Here is a 21,350-nt window from a genome sequence, read left to right on the forward strand (position 1 = left end):
TTTTCTTGCATGTGGTAAGCTCCCATCTAATATGCTTGGAAATAGTCCAGTTTGGGTTCTCCTCAAGAGACAAAGAGAAGGATTAGATGATCTAATGGGCCTTGGAACTTGGAAGAGACAAAGTTGTCTGAATGGAACACTAAGCTGTGACGCCAGTGTCATAGGCATTTATAGCTGCCAGTGACCTTTGTTCCCATAGCGGGGCACATGCAGAAAATAAAGTGTACTGAGCCCCACTCCAGATCCATGGAATAAGAATCTCCAAGAGCGGGCCCGGGAGTCTAGATTTGTTTCTAATATTGTTTTCTTTGTGGTCCTGATACCCTGCCAGGCTTGAGAACCACTGCTCAAGGCCATTTTCCAGATGAGGAAAGTAAGGCCCCAAAACTGCCACCTCCAAGATCACACACATGGCTAATGGCAGAAGCCTGCCTGGAACTCAGGTCTCCCTCCCAGTCAGTCTAGGGTTTTTCCACTACTCACTCGGACCCCTGGGTCCACTGGTGACTCCGGAGGAGTGGATGGAGCTCTCTGTGTCTGTACGTTCTCATCTGTGTTATAGAGATAAAAACTCCTGACCATACAGGGCCATTGGGAGGTTAAATTAGTTAAAGCGTATTCAGTTCACTTCGCTCTTCACTCAGAGCCTGTTCTTTAGACTGAAAGAGTGCTAAACTAAGCCATTTTGCAGAGAGGTCTGAGTCATCTAGTGGCAGCTGTCTGTGCCTCACGGGAGGTGCTTTGATCATTGTCATCTAAATGCGTGTGTTAAGTACTGTCTGTGGCACCTCGCTCCAGGCTGTGCTAAGTGAGTTACCCAGATAATGGTCTCTGCCCTTGAGAACAGTGCTGAGGCTAAGGGGCCTCAAGTTTATTCACACAGCAGCAGAACAACACAGATAGGCAGATAGGCAGACAAGACTGGGCATCCGAATATACTGAATTCAGAGAATCTAATCTTTGAGCCTAGAAGGAGCTTGGAGACATCCAGTCTGCCTCCCTGGCTTAGACAAGTGAAGTGCCTTAGCCCAGGTCACATAGCAAGTTGGGAGCAGGTTACCTGATCTGACCAGCATTCTCCCCACCTCCCCCTGCTGGAGCAGAATTGTTTTTCTCAAGGGTTAGAAGGTAACAGTGTCCATTATATTTAATCAGGAAAGTTGGGAGCTGGCATTTCAAGGACATCTTGAGATGAGAGAGCTCAGAATGTGGGCATAGGGGATGGTGGGCAGAGTGTGTGTGAGAAGGATTGGGCCAAAAAAAGGATTATGAAATAACTTGAAACAACCTAGAAAGAAGTCTTGAAGCAGTAGATGAGGTTCTTGGGCATGTTTTGTACCACAGAGGGAAGTCACGGTGGGACGGTGAAAGGAAGGTCAAACACTCAAAATTACTGCCACTAAAAGGTCTGGGATGGGGCGGGATGGAGTGGTTGGGTGATGGGAAGCAGCTCCGGAGGTTTAAGAAAAATCTTTTCCCCCGTCTTGACAGCTGTCATATGTTGAGGCCCATATTTAGCATTTTACGCAAAATGTTTTTATCCTCAGAGCCACCCTACCACACAGGTGTTGTTTTCCCATTTACAGATTGAGGAAACACTCAGAAGGATTGGGTAACTCGCTCAAAAACACAGAAGTACTGAGGGAGGCAAGATTTAAGCCCATGTTGTCTCTTTCCATGAGGTCTCTCTGAGAACACTGGGAGGAAAGTTATAGACATCCAGCCAGGAGGTAATTAAAATTGTCCCTTTTTGTCTGTAAACAAAGAAAGGAACAACAGAGGGGATATTGCACAGGCTGAGAGGTGGGAAACCAACACCAGCTCTTGGAGTAGTCTGAATTATGCCCCAGAGAGGACAAGTGGAACATGGCTAGAGGTTACTTATTTGTCAGATCATTAACATGGGACATGATACAGTGAGACAGAGGAGAGAAAGACTCACAGAAGAAAGATAAGCAGATGTCATATAGAATAAGAGTTACTGGGCTTCCCTGGTGGCGCAGTGGTTGAGAATCTGCCTGCCAATGCAGGGGACACGGGTTCGAGCCCTGGTCTGGGAGGATCCCACATGCTGCGGAGCAACTAGTTCCGTGAGCCACAACTACTGAGCCTGCGCATCTGGAGCCTGCGCTCTGCAACAAGAGAGGCCACGACAGTGAGAGGCCCGCGCACCGCGATGAAGAGTGGCCCCCTCTTGCCGCAACTAGAGAAAGCCCTCGCACAGAAACGACGACCCAACACAGCAAAAATAAATTAATTAATTAATAAACTCCTACCCCCAACATCTTCTTAAAAAAATTATAGTGATAAATAAGAGTTACTGATGATTTAGGGTGTTTCAGATTGAGGACTAAGCATTGCTCAACTGAAGGGGAAAGTTCAAAGTGGGTAGGTTGGTTGATGTATCCTCTAAACAATTAATATAGTGGCACTGGGTGAGCTAGATCCTCAGAAAACATCATTTATGGCCCTGTGTGCATATGGCACTGTACTAAGACACTATAACAAGGAGGTGAATAGGCAGGACTAGGAAAATAACAAACTAGGGGAGGCCACATATCATCACAGCACCTTGTAGTGGAGGGAGAAGAACAGGGAAAGTTAAGCCCTGACAGGACCTCAGTGCCAGGAAGAGGGGATCATTGAAGCGGTTTTGAAGAAGATATGAAAGAATTGAGGCAGAAAACAAAAGAAAACGCATCCAGTCTCCTGGAATCCAAGGGAAAAGAAAGGGAGAGAAGACCTGATGGGTGCTTTATTATGTGCTGCATACATTAAATAATCAGTATCCTCCAATTAAATAAGATATTCAGTTAAATTCTCAGTCCTCACGACAGTCCTGCCAGTTGAGTGTTGTCCCATTTTACAGACAAGGAAACTAAGGCTCTGAGAGGTGGTGCCTTTCCAGCGATCAGACAGCTAGGGGAGGCAGGATCCACCTAGATCTGACTCTGAGGCCCTTGCTCCTTCCTCACTGCCCCAATCACAAGTTGGCTAGGAGATGGGGGGTGGGGGGGACTGGTTATGTGCAGAGTCGGAAGCTATGAAAGGATGACGAGGATCAGAATGGATTCAGAGAAGTGACGAGGATGCTGGTGGTCTCGCTGAGTGAAACTGCTGTGGAACAGAAATGGGAGAAGCTGACCACAGGGAAATTCACGTGGTCGGGTTCACGGTTCATTTGCCATGTGTGGCATTTTACTGTCTGGAACGTGGAAGAGTAAATATTAGCTGCATCCAACTTGTGCTTTTGGAGAATGTGCGTTCCTTGTTTGAAAATTCTTTGCAAGCCACATTTTAGTCTTTGGGCTTCCAGATCGGTACTTCTTCAAATAATAATTCCAAGAGAAATACTGGCTCCAATGTGTGGTTTTCATATTTTTAAACTGATGGTCCTGTTGGCTACACCAGCAGGACATCTGGAAGCTATGGGAATCCTTTCCCCCAACTAATACAGTGATTTGGCCATCTATATTCAGTAATGTCCCCAGGTCTGACCTCCTTGCCCTTTTCAATGACCGGTGGGCTACTTAATGTTTGTGAGATTATGGGTTTGTGTGAATTGCAACTAACTGGTGAAAAAATAATTATAATTTGGGGAAATGAGGTTTGTCTATATGAGGACTTCGTAATCTGGAGTATGGAAAGAAGAATGGGCAAATGTTCTCTTTTACAAGTACCTAAGTGTCTGTGGCATAGTAAGAAAATGTATTTCAGCTACTGACTTAATTTCTGTTATTGTTGCTGACTTATAGCCCTACTCCTCCTCTAAGTATGTGTCAGGTCTGAACATAATTCTTCTTTGTAGTCCACTGACTCTTGGAAAATAATGCTGTGATTATAAGGCTTCCTGAATACTGTTTTCAACATGTTAGTAATAACCGCATTGTACCTATCTGCTATACTTGGGTAACCATCTCTGTTGCTCAATTTATACTTAACATTGGTCATAGTGAAACATGTTTTCATCACTTGAAATCCAAATTTTATTTGCTGGGTTAGTAATGGCCACTTATTTCTGTAACATAAATTAGGATGTTGTGCAAGTTTGGTTTGCAAATAGGTTGACTCTTGAAGGCAACAAGTTTGCCTTGGAATCAGTATGAAGAGTCATTTGAGTTGACTACCTAAATATTCATGAAAATCTTTGTTTTTTTGGTTTTCAGATAGTGGTAAACTTTGATAGTGATTATAAGGATAAAGGATTTAAAACTGGAATGGGTTTTTAAAACTATAGAGTCCACCTTCCTTCCTCTTCTCATTCCTTTATTTTTCAGGTTGGTGAAAGAACAATAGCTTAAGTGGCATGACCTCCCAAGTGACAGGACCCAGAACTGTCAGTCATTCCCACTTACCATCCACCAAAGTACTGTTTTCCTCTAATTGGCAAACAGTTCACTTGAAGGCACTGTGTTTTTCTACCCTAGATGTTGGGTTGGAAAAAAAAAGAAACTGCCTTTTACATAAAACTTCTTGAAAATGTTTCTCATACATCAGATCAGCAGAACACAAAAGTTTCTTCCTGCCAAATTTCCCCAAGTCCTCTCTGCTTGAATTTTCTTCTCACTTTTCTTTTGAAAAGCCGTGTTCCCTTTGCACTTAGGAATAACGAATCTTATTTGTCCTGACAGCAGTATGCAAACATCTATTGCATCACAGTTCCCAAGCAGAGTAAAAAAAACAACAGTCCTTTTCTGAATTTCATTAGCAATGGCAGCAAACATTTCATCAGAACCTCAGAAGCGATACAGAGAAGAAAAGAAAAATCAAGTTAGCAATTATATGTTTAACGTCATACAAGATGAAAGCCTGCATTAGAAAATCCTGAGTGCTGTAAACTCTACTTTTGAATCTGCCTTCAGGCTGTCTGTCCTTTCAAAATGTGGTGCCTGTTGGCAGGAGTGGGATTTGAAATGCAATTCATTACAGGAGTAATAAATACAGTGTGTATGGTGAAATTGAATGTTTATGGAAAAGGTTTTTTGATAAGGACTGAATCAGGCCATCACAATGCCCAAGACATCTTTGGATATGAAATCAGACCAAAGGTTTTTTAAGAGAGTCTCTGAAAACTTATTTATAGCTCTATCCCTGAATTTGCAATTGACCCGAAGGGGCAAGGATGAGCCGACAACTGGGGAGAACACAGAGTACCTCATCACAAGATATAACTTATCCTGAGAAACCTTGTCCAAAATGTTACATGTTGATAATTCACATAGGGAGAGGAAAATTTTTAACAAGCGCCCTGACACCTTGCTGCTCTGGAAGGGTCACTGCTTAGCAGCATCTGGTGTCATCCAGGTCTGCCTCATTCCCCCAGCATCCCTGAGCCAAGCACTTAGAGTTCTCCAAACGTACCTGGACCTCTCTTCCCTGTAGGCCTTGCGGGAGCTCCCCACCCTGCTTGGAATCCCCTTTCTCCTCTGGAAGCCATTGCTGACGCTCGTAGAACTTATTCCATTGTATTTTAACGGCACTCTCTCCCCTGACACTAGACAGTGAGTCATTTAGGTCAGGAGCTCTGCTCGGCCTTACTGATGTTGGTGAACACAGGACCCACCAAGGTGACAGGCCCTCAGTTCATGGTGGTGGGTGGGTGGGTGGAAGAGGAAGAAGCAAGCAGACAACCTCCTGGGTAGCTTACATTTTAGGATGCATTTAAATAATAATAATAGTAAGAATAGTACTACTGGGGAAATATGAGTAATATCAGAAAACCTGACTTTAGTATTGCTTCCTTTAGTGTAATATACATAGTAGGGTATCTGTGCATATCACTGGAGTTGCTGCTCTTAAACCCATCCGCTGAGGATGATGGAATGGCAAGCATTGCTTTCTCTCACCTTTTTGCCTGTGCTCATCTTACCTGCTCTTCCTTCACGATTCTTCCCAGCATCACTGTCCCTCCTGCAGTCGTGTTTAGAAGCCTCCCGGTAAGCTCCCCCAGACCCCCTAAGCTCACGTCCATCCTGGTACTCAGCCCACCAGGATAGAGTCATGTGTTTTCTGGTCCATTTCAACCCCTGGCCTTTGCGTCCTCCGTGCCTAGGAAACAGGGGTGGTCAGCAGACATTTACTCAGTGAAAGTTACATGAATCATTCCTTGAGCCCCCAAATGAGGAAGAGAAAATAGATTTTCTTGACATTTTATTCCCAATCCATAAGCTTTCAATACTGTAGTCTCTTCTTACAACCTAAGGTTTAACCCTGTTTAGGGCTACAACTTTCAGTTATCTGACAGCTGTGAGACTGCTAACAGACTGTCATCCTGAAACTGGGTTAAAATCTGAAAGCTGATGCTCTTTACCGTGTCCTGACAATGATCAATTAAGTTTAATTGCCACCTTTGTATTAATTCTGAAAAATAAAGTAACTGAATTCATTCTGAAAAATAAGAGAAACCAGTCGTATTTTTAGTACTTATTCCTTTCTAGTTTGCCATCATCTGTAAATCTCTTGTCAATTGAAGCACGTTTGACTGTATTCCATTCTCCTCACTTGTTCTCACTTTGCCGTTCCATCTCCTTACATGTTGAATCATATTTTTGGAATGAAATAGTCATAGGCTTTTTTATCATTCGTTATTTTACAATTTAATTTAGAAGAGGGAACAGAATGATAAAATTAAATACGAGAGGCCCTCTGTGTGTCATCAAGTAACCTCGTCTACTTTTGGTAACAAAAATAAAATTCCCTTTAAATAATTTCTAGCTCATTCTGAACCAACTCTGTACAGATGAATGGCCTTCAGACTGTGTGAAGATCATGAGAGAACTCATCTCTCCCTCACGATGAGCCCAACCAAGTTTTTCCTGACAATTAAAATTTTCCTTTTCTTAATTTCATTTCATGGCTTCTAATGATGACCCCTGTAATTAGTGTGCCGATTGCCTCCCCGGCACAATGTCTCTTCCTCCTTGATGTTCCCCCTTTATGTATTTTTAGCCTCCTCCCCTATAGGCCCCTGAATTCCCTGCTACCTTTTCCCTCACGGGGCTGCTGGTTGAGGGACTCAGAGTGAGTCTTCCCCAGTCACTTAACGAGCTATCTCACCACGTTCGGCTTTTGTCTCAATTTTTAGCTAAGGAAGAGAATTGTCCTCAGGGAAACCGGAGAGCTATTGTACAGCCTTGTCCTTCTGCGATGTTGGGGGATGTGTGCTAATGAGTTGATGCTGTCTCACTACTTCCTGCACAATCCAGATCAGGTCCACACTCTAGGCTGGCTCAAACAGCGTCACCCTCATTAGAAGCTCAGAAAGGTAGTTAGTTGAGATCTTTCAGTTTTTCTGTAGAGTTTGTAAAGCAAGTTCTGAGAGCCATTTTGCTTCTTTCCTTCCTTCCTTCCTTCCTTTGTTTTGTCCCTCCTTACCATCTTTCACTCCCATTAGTGCTACCTTTTGGAGCTCGTGAATGTCCGTAGACCGTACACTGCAGCACTAGAACTTGGACCCCCCAAAGGCTTTGAAAATGAACAAGATCAGCCAGTCGCCCTGCTTTCCCCTTTCAGAAACTGTCTCCAGGGTTCTCCTTCCTCATGATGTTCTTGTTACTGCCTGGATGTATTTGTTAGGTCCTTTTTTCCAAAGAGGGCAAAACATTTCATCTCATCTTCACTGTATCCTAATGAAATAGTTGAGAAGAGACAGTGTTCGCCTGAAGGAACCTCAACACCTATCCCCCAATTTATGGTGGAGCCCCGTGGTACCTAGATCTAGACTTAACCCACCCCGCTGAAGTCCATGCCTTACAGAGCTCTTCTCTGGGTCTTGCGCAGAACCGCTTTTCTGCAGAAGAGCTAGGGGGTGAACGGTGTAATTTTTAAGCCGCCCTTAAGATTGGATGCCAGGTATCAACCCTGAGCCCCTATCATACGCTACGCACTGTGATGCAGAGATGATGAGCAAAGGTGGTCCCTGTTGTTGAGCGGCTTACAGATTAGTCAGGGAGACAGTGGCAGAAACAGGTAATTACCGAGGATTTAAGTTTGGGAGGGATGGGGGAGCCCCTGAGTGAGAAGCTTTCCCAGAGGAAGGCAGTGGCCTTGGTGAGATTCTCTGTGTTTCTGCGTGGCCCAGCCACTGTCAGGCCCGCTTCTGCCTCCCTTAGCGAGCTCGCTCCTAATTGCCACCTGCACTGGAGTATGTGAGCTCTCACTGAGAAAGAAAATTTATCCCTCCTGACATCTTTAGGTGTGAATAAGGAAAAGAGTAAATGCTAAGCATATTGTCAAGTGCTGTGAATGTCACTGGACGAGGAAGTTTTAAAAGTGTGATTTCTCCATGTTTACAAAACGAACAAATGACTCAGATCTGTTGTACGCATTCACAAGAGCTGTGTCCTAAGCTGCTCCCGATTTTGAAGTCGTGTGTCTTCTTCCTTTGCATGTGAGGAAGGTTTTATAGAGGGTGGAAAGGGGGGCGGGGAACAGAAGGAAGGCTTGGCCACAGGACTTGGTTCTAGGTGTGTGAGCGCCGCCAGGGCCCTTCCTCGGGCTCTGTGGTGTGGAAGATGCCCCATACCCCGTACCCCTTGCTTCCTTTCTTCTTTCTCTCTCTCTCCCTCCCTCCCTCCCCCCTCCCCCTTCCCCTCGTCCTCCTCCCCATTCTCCTTCTCTTTCTCCATCTCTCTCTGTCTCTGTCATTTTTCTTCTTCCTCCCAGTTGGCAGGGATTTTTTTTTCCCCCTTTGGTATGTTTTCTGTTAGGCTAACTTCAGACAAGACCCTGAAAACTGAAAACAGGTGTCGAGGTGGCGCAGAGCGTCCTGTGGGTTCATCACTCTCGGAAACCCCGACTGGCTCTGCACACTTTGCAGGCTGGGAGCCGGGCTGCGTTTTGGGTGGCTTCGCTGACTTTGTGGCTGACAGGACTGTTGAGCCTCACTAGATCTGGTCCCTCGGTCTCTCACCTTTTTAAATTTCTTCCATAGGGAATGCACTTTGGGGATTAGTCCCCTTTCTTTTTTTTCTTTCTTTTTTTTTTTTTTGCGGTACGCGGGCCTCTCACTGCTGTGCCCTCTCCCGTTGCGGAGCACAGGCTCCGGTCGCGCAGACTCAGCGGCCATGGCTCACGGGCCCAGCCGCTCCACGGCATGTGGGATCCTCCCGGACCGGGGCACGAACCCGTGTCCCCTGCATCGGCAGGCGGACTCTCAACCACTGTGCCACCAGGGAAGCCCTATTCCCCTTTCTTTTTTCTATTCTTTTTTTTTTTTTCTTGTTTAAAAATGGCTACACTGTGCCACCATAAAGAAGAATTTTTAAATGGATCAGAAACCTTGATACTCTTTATCAGATGCATGTAGAAAGGAAAAATAAGCATATTTAATTAATGCCAGATTCTGAGGCATTTTGTAACTACCATGCTGGGTAAATTCTGCGGAGTAACATACCTGATTAGACTTGAGGCCTGCCCTCACTTAGTAAGACAAATAATTCCCCCTTCACTGAGCTTTATCCCACAATGGACATCTTCAGTGCCTCTTTACCTTTTATCGTCTGAAGATCAAAATTTGTCATTTATTTCGAGAAGCTTTACAAAACAAAGTATGATATTGGTGCTGGCTTTATTCTGTTATTAAAGTCTTGCATTCTACACAGGAATTTCATTTTTGTTTTGTCTAGAGCTTCGAAATTAGAGGAGATGGAAGAGAAGATGTTATATAAATTACATTGTGATGGATTACCTTGTAGGGGAGCAGATAAGTTTGAAATATTACACCTGTCATTAGGATAATAAATCTCGAATGTATCAGGGATGGAAATGGTGTCATAGTCCCTGTCTTACCCAAAGCTGAAGTGTTGCAGTTTTAAGGCTGAGCAATTAAAAATTGTAAAGCTCCTTTTTAAAATATTATGACCTCTAGACTTGATTTCGTTATCTGTTTCATTTTGACAAATTGAATAGACAAATCCATCCATCCCCATTGCCATGAGTCCTACTTTCTTCTTAAATATTACTTGGTCTCATAAACAGTACCGGTTATAAAAAGTACAAATGAAATAATTATTCTTCAGAAATTTAAAAATGCCCTTGATTCCTTCTCTACTGCCAGTTCACATATACAGTAGTTATGCCACCAGGACACAGTGGACTGCAATATTTTGTCATATTTTCTTTCAGTCTTTTTTCTGTATACCATATTTAAGATTATTTAATCACACTACATATATAGTTTTAATTTCATTTTTTCCACCCCTTGTTATAAGCATTTTCTGATGATAAAGATTGTTCTTAATTTCCATCAGATTTTGAGTGGTGATGTCACCATTCATTGAAATTCTCAGTCTGTCAGTCAAATATCTAGATTTCCCCAGTGTTTTTCTCTGTTATAAAAACCGCTGTACTTGAATGTCACTACCTGTAACACTCTGGCTAAACTCAATAAACTTAAGATGATTTACACATTTTTCATAGCTGATGATTATTGTACTTTCCCCTGGGCAAGGGAGTACAATCAGAGATGATATAAAGACATAGTGTGGAATAGTTTGTTTCTTGGAATGCGACCTCTATCATCTTGCCTTTTGGTAGTTTGCTTTTGCTTTTTGGTAGTTTGCTTTTGCATTCTCTTTTGGAACAGAGAATGGAGAGTGGAATGACCTAGACAGTGTAAAATGGCTCCCGTTCTGGAAAAAAAGTAATTAGATCAAAGACCAGCTTGTCTTATTCTAAAATATTTGCCTACAGAACAGCCTTCTTTACTGTTTTCATCTTATTATCACCGTCAGTTTATATATAACAATAATCAAAGCATTCTCTTGCTTGGGCAACCAGTCACTCAGTGAACATTTATTAAGTCCCAGCACCTTGCCTGGCTCCCTGAGAATATGAAGATAAATAAGGCAGAGTTCCTCCCCTCAAGGAATTCATAGTCTAATAGGGAAGATAGAGAAGTAAACAAATGATTACAGCATCTACAAAGATTTTCTGGGGGCTGAAGGAGGTATCACCTCTGCTTTGGGGCTTCACGGAGGAAATACTTGAATTAATTTAGTCTTGAAGTGTGGTCACACATTGCTAGGGGAAGGGCTAGCAGAGAAGCAGAATAGCCTGGCAAGTGTGAGCAAACTGTAATGAGTTTGGGATGGATATGGGGAATGGGATTGACGAGGGAGATGAAGATGCTCTGGGCCAACTAATGAAAAGTCTTGTTGTTGTGCTTAAGAGGCCATGGCTTTAGAAAGATGAGCTAGGGTGTAGAAGGAGGTTGGGGAGAGACCGAGGCAGAGAGATAAATAAAGAACTTTTGCAATATTCTAAATAGGAAGGCTGGGGATTTGAATTAGGACAGCAGCAGTGAGCATGAAAAAAGAAGGAGACAGAGTCAAGGTAGTTTAAAGATAGAGATTGGAAAGCGTATAGGAATAAGTTGCATCTACTGTGTTGGGTACCTGGATAGGTGGTATTTGCAACCCTCTAAAATAAGGAAACATAAGATGGACCCAGATGGGATTTCTCATCTTCTGATCTTTGCTTGCTTCATACTCTTTCGTGGATCTAAACAATTGAGAGTTGTATACCTTCTCGATGCTGGCAAATCAGTTTTCCTATCATGTGGTTTTCTTTTTTTTTTTTTTTTGCGATACGCGGGCCTCTCACTGTTGTGGCCTCTCCCGTTACGGAGCACAGGCTCCGGACGCGCAGGCCCAGCGGCCATGGCTCACGGGCCCAGCCGCTCCGCGGCATGTGGGATCCTCCCGGACCGGGGCACGAACCCGTGTCCCCTGCATCGGCAGGCGGACTCTCAACCACTGCGCCACCAGGGAAGCCCTATCATGTGATTTTCTAGTTAATTGCCCAAAGCAAAGAAATAGAATGTGTGCATTCGGTGGTCTGCTTTTGCTTAGAAACCTAGAGATGGGCATCAAACCTTCTCTGTACTTGCATAACAAGTACTAAATGCATGTACTGAATTTGGGGATATTTTCAGTACTTATTGACTTAAAGTGGATATTGTAGGAGCAGATCTCAAAGGATTGGTTTTTGTCCCACCAGTAGAATGCACCGGGTTCTGACTACTTTAAAACCCTCGTATTTTGACATATGACGTATTTTGACAGTATTTAAAGAAATGGAGGCAAATTAATACATGATGTCAGCTGAGGACAAAGAACGTGTCTAAAACAACAGCAGATAAATTAACAAGTGCATGATAATGTGACAGGGTACATCTTACGAAAATCTCAGCTCATTTGGAGGTTATAAGCTGAAACTCTTTATTCAGTTTACTTTGAAGATCTTCAGAGGAGTTTGTTGAAAGAGCTGTGGAAGTGAAAGCGGCCAGGAAACTAAAGATGTTGATAGTGCCCGGTCAGCTAACTACAACTGGGCTAATTTAGGCCTCCCTCTGCCCTGGGCATGGAAGGGCTCATCCCATTCAGAATCCTGGGTCGAGCAATCTTGTGGTTTCTCTTTGGGTGAGTCCATAGCACATCGTTTTCATTTAATAGAGCATATATGTTGCAGGTACCCACCCTATGCTAGCTCCGTGGGAATTCTGAGTAATCATATTAATAATCATAACAATATTTATTGACCCCCTGCTATTTGCCAGACACCCTTCTAAGAATTTTTCATACATTAGTTCATTTAATCCTCATACAGCTCTGTGAAGTAGGTGACTGTAAACTCCACTTTACAGCTGAGAAGATGGAAACAGAAAAAGGTAAAGTAACTCACCCAAGAGCACCCAGCTGATAAAGTGATGGGACCAGGATTTAAACCCGGGCAAGCTGTCTCCGAGCCCATGTTCCTAAACGCGCTAATCCTCACTGCCTGAGTGTCCTTCCCTCTTCTTATCACAGCTCCCTGGAGAGCCTGGCTTAGTCATCACTTTTTCAGGGAGGTTCACCTTGATTCCTCACCCTGCCTTCCGAGATCTTCTAGGTTACTCTTCTTCTTTGTACAAAACATATTTGTTATTTTTCACTCACTGCACAGAATATAAGTGTTTGTATCTGTCTCTCCCACCAGACGTGATTCTAATCCTCTTCATATCCACGGGCATTTGTGTAGCGTTTGGCACAGAGCCAGGTGTTCAATGAATACAACTCGAGTTGAGTTGTTTTGGCTTGAACACACAATGCTTGTCCTCAAGGAGCTTTCAATCTACCTAGAAAAGAAGTTCCATCCACATGAAACAACTGAATAATGAAGAAATTTAAGCTAAAAGAGTATGGTATATACAGTAGGTGTTATAGGATTTCAAAGGCAGGAGATTGGCTGCAGGGATTGGGTTAGGTTGAGTTTGGATGCGTTGGATTGTGTTTGGTTGGACTGGATTGGATTGGATTGGGTTGGATTGAACTGTATTGGATATAGAGCTTCTTCCAAATGTGTAGAATCTGAGATGAATGTAGATTAAAGCTAACCGAAGAAGGAAGAATACTGATCAAAATGTTGACCTGAGGTAGCTGCGAATTAAATGCTCATGTTTGTTGCAGACAATGTGAGCCGAAAGATCCTCCTCATTGTCACAGATCAATTATGAGCTCCTCAGAGAGGCTGACCCTGTTCGTTCCTGGGAGCTTCTTGCCACAGTATCTTGTATGTGCATAGCCCTCACAAGACTGCTTTGTGTTGTATATATCTCTCCTGTGTGACTGAACCCCCTGAGGGCAAGGATTATTTTTTGCCAATACCAAGCATACAACCTGGCACAAAGTAGTGATAAAAATAACAATAGCAGCAACAATTTACAGTTATAAGGCATTGGTTTATAATAGAATATATACATGATAAATAACGTTTATCAGAACCTAACTATGTTCTATCCATTGTTCTGATTATTAACTCAATCTACCTTTGCTGCATATTTTCTGTTGAAATTGTGTTTGTTGAATTTTGCTATCCTATGAAGATTATAACACCTAGGAAATTTTTAATTCTGTAGGCCCTTTCCGGACATGATCTGCATTTTAATTCTGCAAAAGCTGTTCACACACAGGAGAGTCTTAGCTCTTAGCCAGTGCCAGAGAGTTTCAAAACTAGGATTCGCTCAATAGTAACTTGACCCAACCAAAGTGCTAGCATTCAGGGCAGGCCACTCATCCCAGGAAGAAAGTAAGAACAAGGCTAGATACCCATTAGTAGTAGAGTAGACCCCAAAACAACGTGCACGCACACGCGCGCACACACACTCCCCTTAACTCCAAGCCAAAGAGACTGAGCCTGCTGACCCACTTCTTTTTCCGTTTCGAGTCTAAGACACGTCCGAGTTCACAGATGAGGCCACTCATAACCCCGCCTGTGGGCTGCTTGGTGGGGCAACAAGTCAGGAGTTGGCACAGACACATATGCAGACACTGTGACTACAGAGCTTCCAACTTGGAATCAACCTTCTTTTGCAGGTCAGGGAGGGGATCTCCCATGTACCAGCTCAGCTGCTCCAAATACACCATCCCAGAACAGTGCAAGTAAAATAATCCAGGCAGCCCAATAAGCATTTCAGGCAGGCAACAAATATTTGTAAAATATTTGCTACTAACTTTTAAGAGAAAAGTGCTTTTAGAAAAATGTCTGAGGCTTAATTGAAAAAGCACATAGCAATCAACTTTTATTCCCAGCTGACGTAAGACTGTCTGTCAGCCAAATTTGGGTTGCCTGAAGACAGACAAGTGACTAAAACTAGGGCTGTGTGTGGCCAGGCCCAAGTGTATTTTCTGACCACAAAACCATGTCTGGATTCTCCTTTGTAAGTACCACACGGCCTGCTATAATCGTAACACTTACATTTACTTGCTGCCTTTGACGTGGAATTCAGGGTCCAAGGCTGTACCCCGAGCTAGAGTGAAGTCCTCTCTGTTATTTGCCTAAAACCTATAAAATCATTATTGTGTGAGACATGTGTGTGTGTCTGTGTCCGTGTGTGTCTGTGTTGCCTCATCTGTTAAATATGTTAAGTATATCCTTGTGAAAAGTATGCCCACTCCTACCTTGTTGGGTGAAGCACTTTACTAATGGGATGTTTAACACCTACCACTACATGCCAAGGACATTTTAGAATCTAGGAAACAGCAATGAACAAGACAGTGAAGTCCCTGCTTTCCTGGAAGAGAACAGGAGGAGGGGAGAGTAGAAGAGAGGGAGACAGACAAGAAAGTAGCCCTTAAAGAGATGCGCTGTGCAGTCACAACAGAGCGATGGGGTAGAGGAGGGCTGGTGTCTTCTTTCGCTTACGAGGTCAGAGAAGGCCTCTCCAAAGTGATAACATTGAAACCGACATTTTAAAATGACAGGAAGGAGTAGCACAAGCAAAGATCCGGAGGGCAGAACATCCCAGGCAGGTTAGGATATCAGCCAAAGACGAGAGAGAGCTTGGCATGTTCCAGAAGCAGAGGGAAGACCAGTGTGGCTCGAGCACGGTGGGTGAGAGGGGGACTGGCCAGAGGAGCTGGCTGTGTAGGCCCCTGTAAGAAGCAGGCGGGGGTGGAGGGGTGGAGGTCGTGCCCCCTGTAAGAAGCAGGGATTCTAGTTAGGAGGCTCCTGAAGAGGTCTGGGCAGAAGGCCGTAGTGCTTTGGACTAAGATGCAGTAGAAATCGAGAAAAGAGGCTAGATTTTGATTTAGGGAATATAGTTGAGAACCAGTCAACAGAACTTGCCAGTGGTTTGGATGTGAGGAATGAAGGGAAAGGAATAATCAAGAATGATTCCAGGGACCTCCCTGGCGGTCCAGTGGTTAAGACTCCACGCTCTCAATGCAGGGGGCACTGGTTCGATCCCTGGTTGGGGAGCTAAGATCCCGCATGCCGCACGGCACAGCCAAAATACATAAGATAGGTAGGTAGATAGATAGATAGATTCCAAAGGTTTGGGCTCGAGCACCTAGGAGGAGGATGACTGAGATGAGGATTTAGCTGTTCACTGGCAGTCATCACTGACTAACCATGAACCCACATCTTGGGATCCAATAAATGCCCTCACCGACCTCCTAACCTCACATCACTGGGGAATATTCATAGACTTTTGGAAATCCTTGATTGTTTACGTAATTACTACTACAAGCATTTTCATGTCTTCTCCTTTTGGTTTTTATTTTATGACATCAAAAAAATCCCATTCAGGTTACTAACTCAGTCCTGATACATCCCTCCTGGGTGCTCTGTAGATATTAGTTCCTGCCCAGGTTTCCCTACTCAGCACTTTGCTTGGGTGCCCTGGGCCCCGGGCACGGATGTTAGGTGTAGGTCTGAGACCCTTCTGGGCGGAAGCTGACAGCTGGCGTGTATACTTCTGACAGCATATGCCTTGTTTATGTGGATGGAAAACAGTGTGACTCATCATCTTGTTCTTCCTTTTTTAATCAGAAATTCTTTTTGAGATCTCTTGAATAACAAACGGATTTAATCTGCTTACTTCTTTATTATAATGTTGATATTTTCTACTTTTGCCTTAAAAGTATTGTGGAGGCTTCAGTTTTCTTGTCTATTCAGTAGGAATAACAATAGAGTTGTTCTTCATGGGTGTTTTGTGCAGATTAAATGAAATAATGTACATAAAGTGCTTAGCATAGTAGCTGCTATGCAGCAGTCAGTAAACTTGAGGTATTATTATTAATAAAATAATAATCTGGGGGAGGGAGGGATGGCTCCCAGAACCTATACACTGGTTTTAGTATTCAAATTAAGCAGGCCAAGAAAGTAGAGCTATACATTGATTTACTGTACTAACTCCCTGCATGACTTTGGACAAAACCTATAATGTCTTTGGATCTCCGTTTTCTCCAATAAATGAGAGAATAAGGATAAATAACCTCAGTTTAAAACTTTTGTGATTCTAGTAGACGATCTGTATTTTTTCTCTCCAATCTTCCTTTCAGCGGCCTTATCAAAAAGTTCTGTCTTTGGGCTTCCCTGGTGGCGCAGTGGTTGAGAGGCCGCCTGCCGATGCAGGGGACGCGGGTTCGTGCCCCGGTCCACGAGGATCCCGCGTGCCGCGGAGCGGCTGGGCCCGTGGGCCATGGCCGCTGCGCCTGCGCGTCCGGAGCCTGTGCTCCGCAGCGGGAGAGGCCACAGCAGTGAGAGGCCCGCGTACCGCAAAAAAAAAAAAAAAAAGTTTTGTCTTTTTGTATAGATTAGTGTAAGTGACATTTATTGCCAGATGTGACCTTTTGTTTTAGCACACTGTAGAATCCCAACGTTAATATCACTTTCTATAAATATAGATTTCGGGTGAGGAAATGTTCTAGCTCAAGAGAAGTTTAGCTATTGAGGCTCTTTCTCTTTTTAGACTCTCGGTCCGTGGGCTATTACTCACCATTGGCATATTCTTCCCCAGTCTCACTTATGTCACCTTCTTCTTTCGTGATCGCTGCTGTTGATAGCCACCTACAGCTTCTAAGTTCCCCACTCAGCCTTCCCTAGTGGTTGGCATTGCATCTGAGTTGTGCTTTCTTGCTTCCCCTACTTTCTGAAATTTAAAAATAGGAAATTAAAAAAAAAAAAAAAACCACAGTCTTTCACATTGGCTGAACCCTGTTATTCATCCAACAGATTTTCTGGTGAATTCCACAGTATAACGTATACAGTCAGAACTCTGTCAGTTCAGAGGAAGCCCTGTAAGAAATGGACAAAGAGATACTTTTATTTTGACTGTCAAACGCACAATCAGAAATGGGCGGCAGCAGCCCGCAAGAGGAGGCTTTGGAAGGTGAATCAGAGAATCAGAATAGCTCTCAGCTCTGCTCCTTGACTTTTCTCCTTACCTGTCCAACTTTTCTGAACCATCGTGAAGAATCATTGGGTTTGGGCTTCCCTGGTGGCACAGTGGTTGAGAGTCCGCCTGCGGATGCAGGGGACACGGGTTTGTGCCCCGGTCCGGGAAGATCCCACATGCCACAGAGAGGCTGGGCCCGTGAGCCATGGCCGCTGAGCCTGCGCGTCCAGAGCCTGTGCTCCGCAACGGGAGAGGCCACAACAGTGAGAGGCCCGAGTACCGCCCAAAAAAAAAAAAAAAAAAAAAATCATTGGGTTGATAAGAGGACTCTTTTTTAAGAGTCTGACTCTTGCGCTATTCATACCAAGGACAGGTCCTGGGAAGCACAAAGACTCTTCATAGATCTAAGGAAAATTATTTCAAAAGCCGCAACTGACATCATGGCAAACACACTGAACTATGGCAACTTCCACATTAAATATAATTTTATTGCTGGCAAAATTTTTTGAAGATACTTTTACAATTTTGCTTTGGAAAACGGTTGGCTACAAGTAAGTGATTTAACCTATAATTGGCTATTAATTTCTCAGCAATCATCTTAGCATACTTGGGAATTATTAAATTAAAACCTAAATCCAGCGTATATATTGCTTCCAAAGGAAATATTTTTGATTACTAAATCAACAATTAATGAAGTTAACCCAACATTACATTTTGTAGACCTTTAAAATTATTTTCCGTTTTGTAGTTATCCTGTTTTGAAACCAGTAAATGGTTTTCAAGGTCTCAGACCTTTTTATCAGCCCTTGAAAAGCTGAAAGGCCCCAGGCATCATACCTTAATGACCAATGGTTAGAAAACGCTCTGTCTGGGAAATCCTAAGCTCTGAGGGCTTCACTCTTGCCTTCTTCAAGGAAAAAGCACTGTTTGGGGGACATTTGTCTAACAAAACACAACAAGCTGGCATATAAATAGCACTAGTTGCTAAAACAAAGAGAGACCCCTACCGAAAAAACAGAGTAATTGGGGGCAGAATCCCTAGGTTTCGGCCATAAGTTCACTGGGTGACCTTGAACAAGTGCTCTGTGGCCCTTTTCCTGTGCCCAGTAGTACTTTTCCAGCATATATTTCATCTGGCCAAGTGGGAAGGCCAGGGCCAGCAGTTGTAGGAACTAAAAGATGTGCAGAACGATCTCAACTTAAGAAAAGGGTTTCCCTCACACATTAAAAGCGAGGCACTTTTTAATGTCTGTATTCAATATTTTGCCGAAATGAAAGAAGGAAGGGGAGGGAGGAGAGAGAAAGGGAGGGGAAAAAGGAGGAAGACGGACTGCGCTGTCACACTTGCGTTTAAAACACTACTGATGTTTGATTTCAGTGCAGAATGACGAGTCTGCCTTCTCCAGAAGGAAAGGCTTTCATATGAGATTCTCTCAGTACCCCATTCAGAAGCCATCTATTATCTAGTTTCGCTTGGTGAGGGGCAAGGACCATGAAAAGAACACAGATATCAGAATCAAATAAGTTATATTCAAAGCTAGCCCTACCACTCATTTACTCAGCAGTTCTCAAAGTGTGGGCCAGGAACGCCTAGGGTACTCTGAGAGCCTTTCAGGGTACCCACAAGGTCAAAACTATCTTCATAATAATACTAAGATGTCATTTGCCCTTTTCACTGTCTTTCTTTTCATAAGTGAATTTTTCCAGAGGCTATGTGATGTGATATCACGACAGACCGGACACATATACACAGATATCAAAATCCAACTACCTTATGATGATCTCTGATAATATCTGAATTGGAATCTCCTCCAAATCTTTTAGAAAACTCCACTAGTGGAATCTAGTTGAGAAACTGAAGGAAGAAAACTATAATATATAGTTCTTCACTCATTAGTGAAGTTCTTCACTCATTAGGCCCTTCCCTTTCTTTGACCAAAGCCTACAAACTTTTTGCTCCTTTATCAGGTACTGTGTCCTTTGATTTCATTTTATTCATCCCCCAAAATGAGAATAATTCCAATGAAGTATTCCCTGACTTTCGATGTACAATGGATCACTAGAGTTACATTTATTGCTCTGCCCTGCAGACCGTGATACTCACCTCTCTGCCACCATAGAAAGCATCAGAAACATCACTGTTGTTGGAAGTTGCCTCAAGGAGCCATTACACTATGGAGTGGATGGAAAGACATATTTTAGGATAAATATAATTTTGCTCACTTATTTTCATTCTTTGAAATTGTTTAAACTAGGCCTTCTTAAACCTCTTATCACTTCTTACTGGACAGAAATTAAATGTGTAGACATTATTTTTAGACTGATGAAAAAATAAATATATAGTATGCAAACCGTGGGGAAAAAAATCCAACTATCTTCTATTAAGCCACACATTAAAGATATTTTCACAAATGTAAAACAATGCCACTCTTACCTATAACTTTTTTTTGTTCTGGAAAATATAATTACTTTTAATTTTTTTAATGTCATTTATGTTCACATGTCATGGGGTTGTTCTTTTTAAATGAATTAATAAATACATATTTTAAAATTCCTAAGTCTTAATGTCTAACATGGCAAATCTTGATAAATATAAACCACATTTTAAAAGTTTATTGGCATCCTCAATACTTTCTAAAAGTACAAAAGGGTTCTAAGACCAAAAAGTTTGAGAATCCCCGTACTGTCCAACAGTAACTATCATTTATTGAATGTGTCTTTGTGCCAGGAGCTGTGCAGAGCACACTAAATTCTTCACCTCTTAATCTTTGCAATAAAATTATAGAGACGTTAAAAACAGACCTTGCTAGCACGAGGTCTCACAGCTGGAAATGACAGAGATAACCACGTCCTCTGACTCCAAAGCCACATTCTTTTTTTTTTTTTTTTTTTTAATTTATTTATTTATTTAGGGCTGTGTTGGGTCTTCGTTTCCGTGCGAGGGCTTTCTCTAGTTGTGGCAAGCGGGGGCCACTCTTCATCGCGGTGCGCGGGCCTCTCACTATTGGGGCCTCTCTTGTTACGGACCACAGGCTCCAGATGCGCAGGCTCAGTAGTTGCGGCTCACGGGCCCAGTTGCTCCGCGGCATGTGAGATCTTCCCAGACCAGGGCTCGAACCCGTGTCCCCTGCATTAGCAGGCAGATTCTCAACCACTGCGCCACCAGGGAAGCCCCAAAGCCACATTCTTGATTAGTGAACAGTACTCCCTCACAAACTCACTCTCTGTAACTTTGAAAAAGTTATTTCGCTGCTCCAAATCTGTTTCCTTACCAAACATGGGCAGAGTCCTGCCTCCCCTGCAGAAGAGTTAATATGCATCCAAGCGCCTAGCACAGGGGCTAACACCAAAGAGACCCTTCCATCCCTTCCTGTCCTTTACATGTTAGACCAACGAGACTCAGCAACTTCCCTTTTTCCCTCTAGATGGTCTTCAAGCAGACAGAGAGGCTGACGGCACAGAAGGAGTTGATGAAGATATGATTGTGACCCAAAGTCAGACCAACTTCATCTGCCCCATTACACAGGTACTGTTTTCTCCTCCTTCCCCTGAAAGAAAAAGCGATTCACTTCATAGAGGCAAAGGGTTCCTGTTTGCTTTCTGACTTCATTTCATGTCTAGAGTTGAGGAGGGAGGAAAGGAAAGGGATGAGAGTTGAAGAGTATACCTGGGAAAGAGGTTTCAGCCAATG

The 21,350-nt window shown here is 43.3% G+C and overlaps 1 protein-coding gene across 1 annotated transcript in view; it reads left to right on the top strand.

Annotated features, from left to right (window-relative positions):
* NSMCE2 (NSE2 SUMO ligase component of SMC5/6 complex) overlaps window positions 1-21,350 on the top strand; it is a 217,905-nt gene that overhangs the window by 188,739 nt on the left and 7,816 nt on the right. The window contains exon 5 of the mRNA XM_007456062.1: window positions 21,085-21,185. Within this exon, the coding sequence (XP_007456124.1) occupies window positions 21,085-21,185 (101 nt within the window). The remainder of the gene's footprint in view (window positions 1-21,084; window positions 21,186-21,350) is intronic.

This window comes from Lipotes vexillifer, unplaced genomic scaffold (genome assembly GCF_000442215.2).
Source record: "Lipotes vexillifer unplaced genomic scaffold, Lipotes_vexillifer_v1.1 scaffold84, whole genome shotgun sequence".
Classification (NCBI taxonomy): domain Eukaryota; kingdom Metazoa; phylum Chordata; class Mammalia; order Artiodactyla; family Lipotidae; genus Lipotes; species Lipotes vexillifer.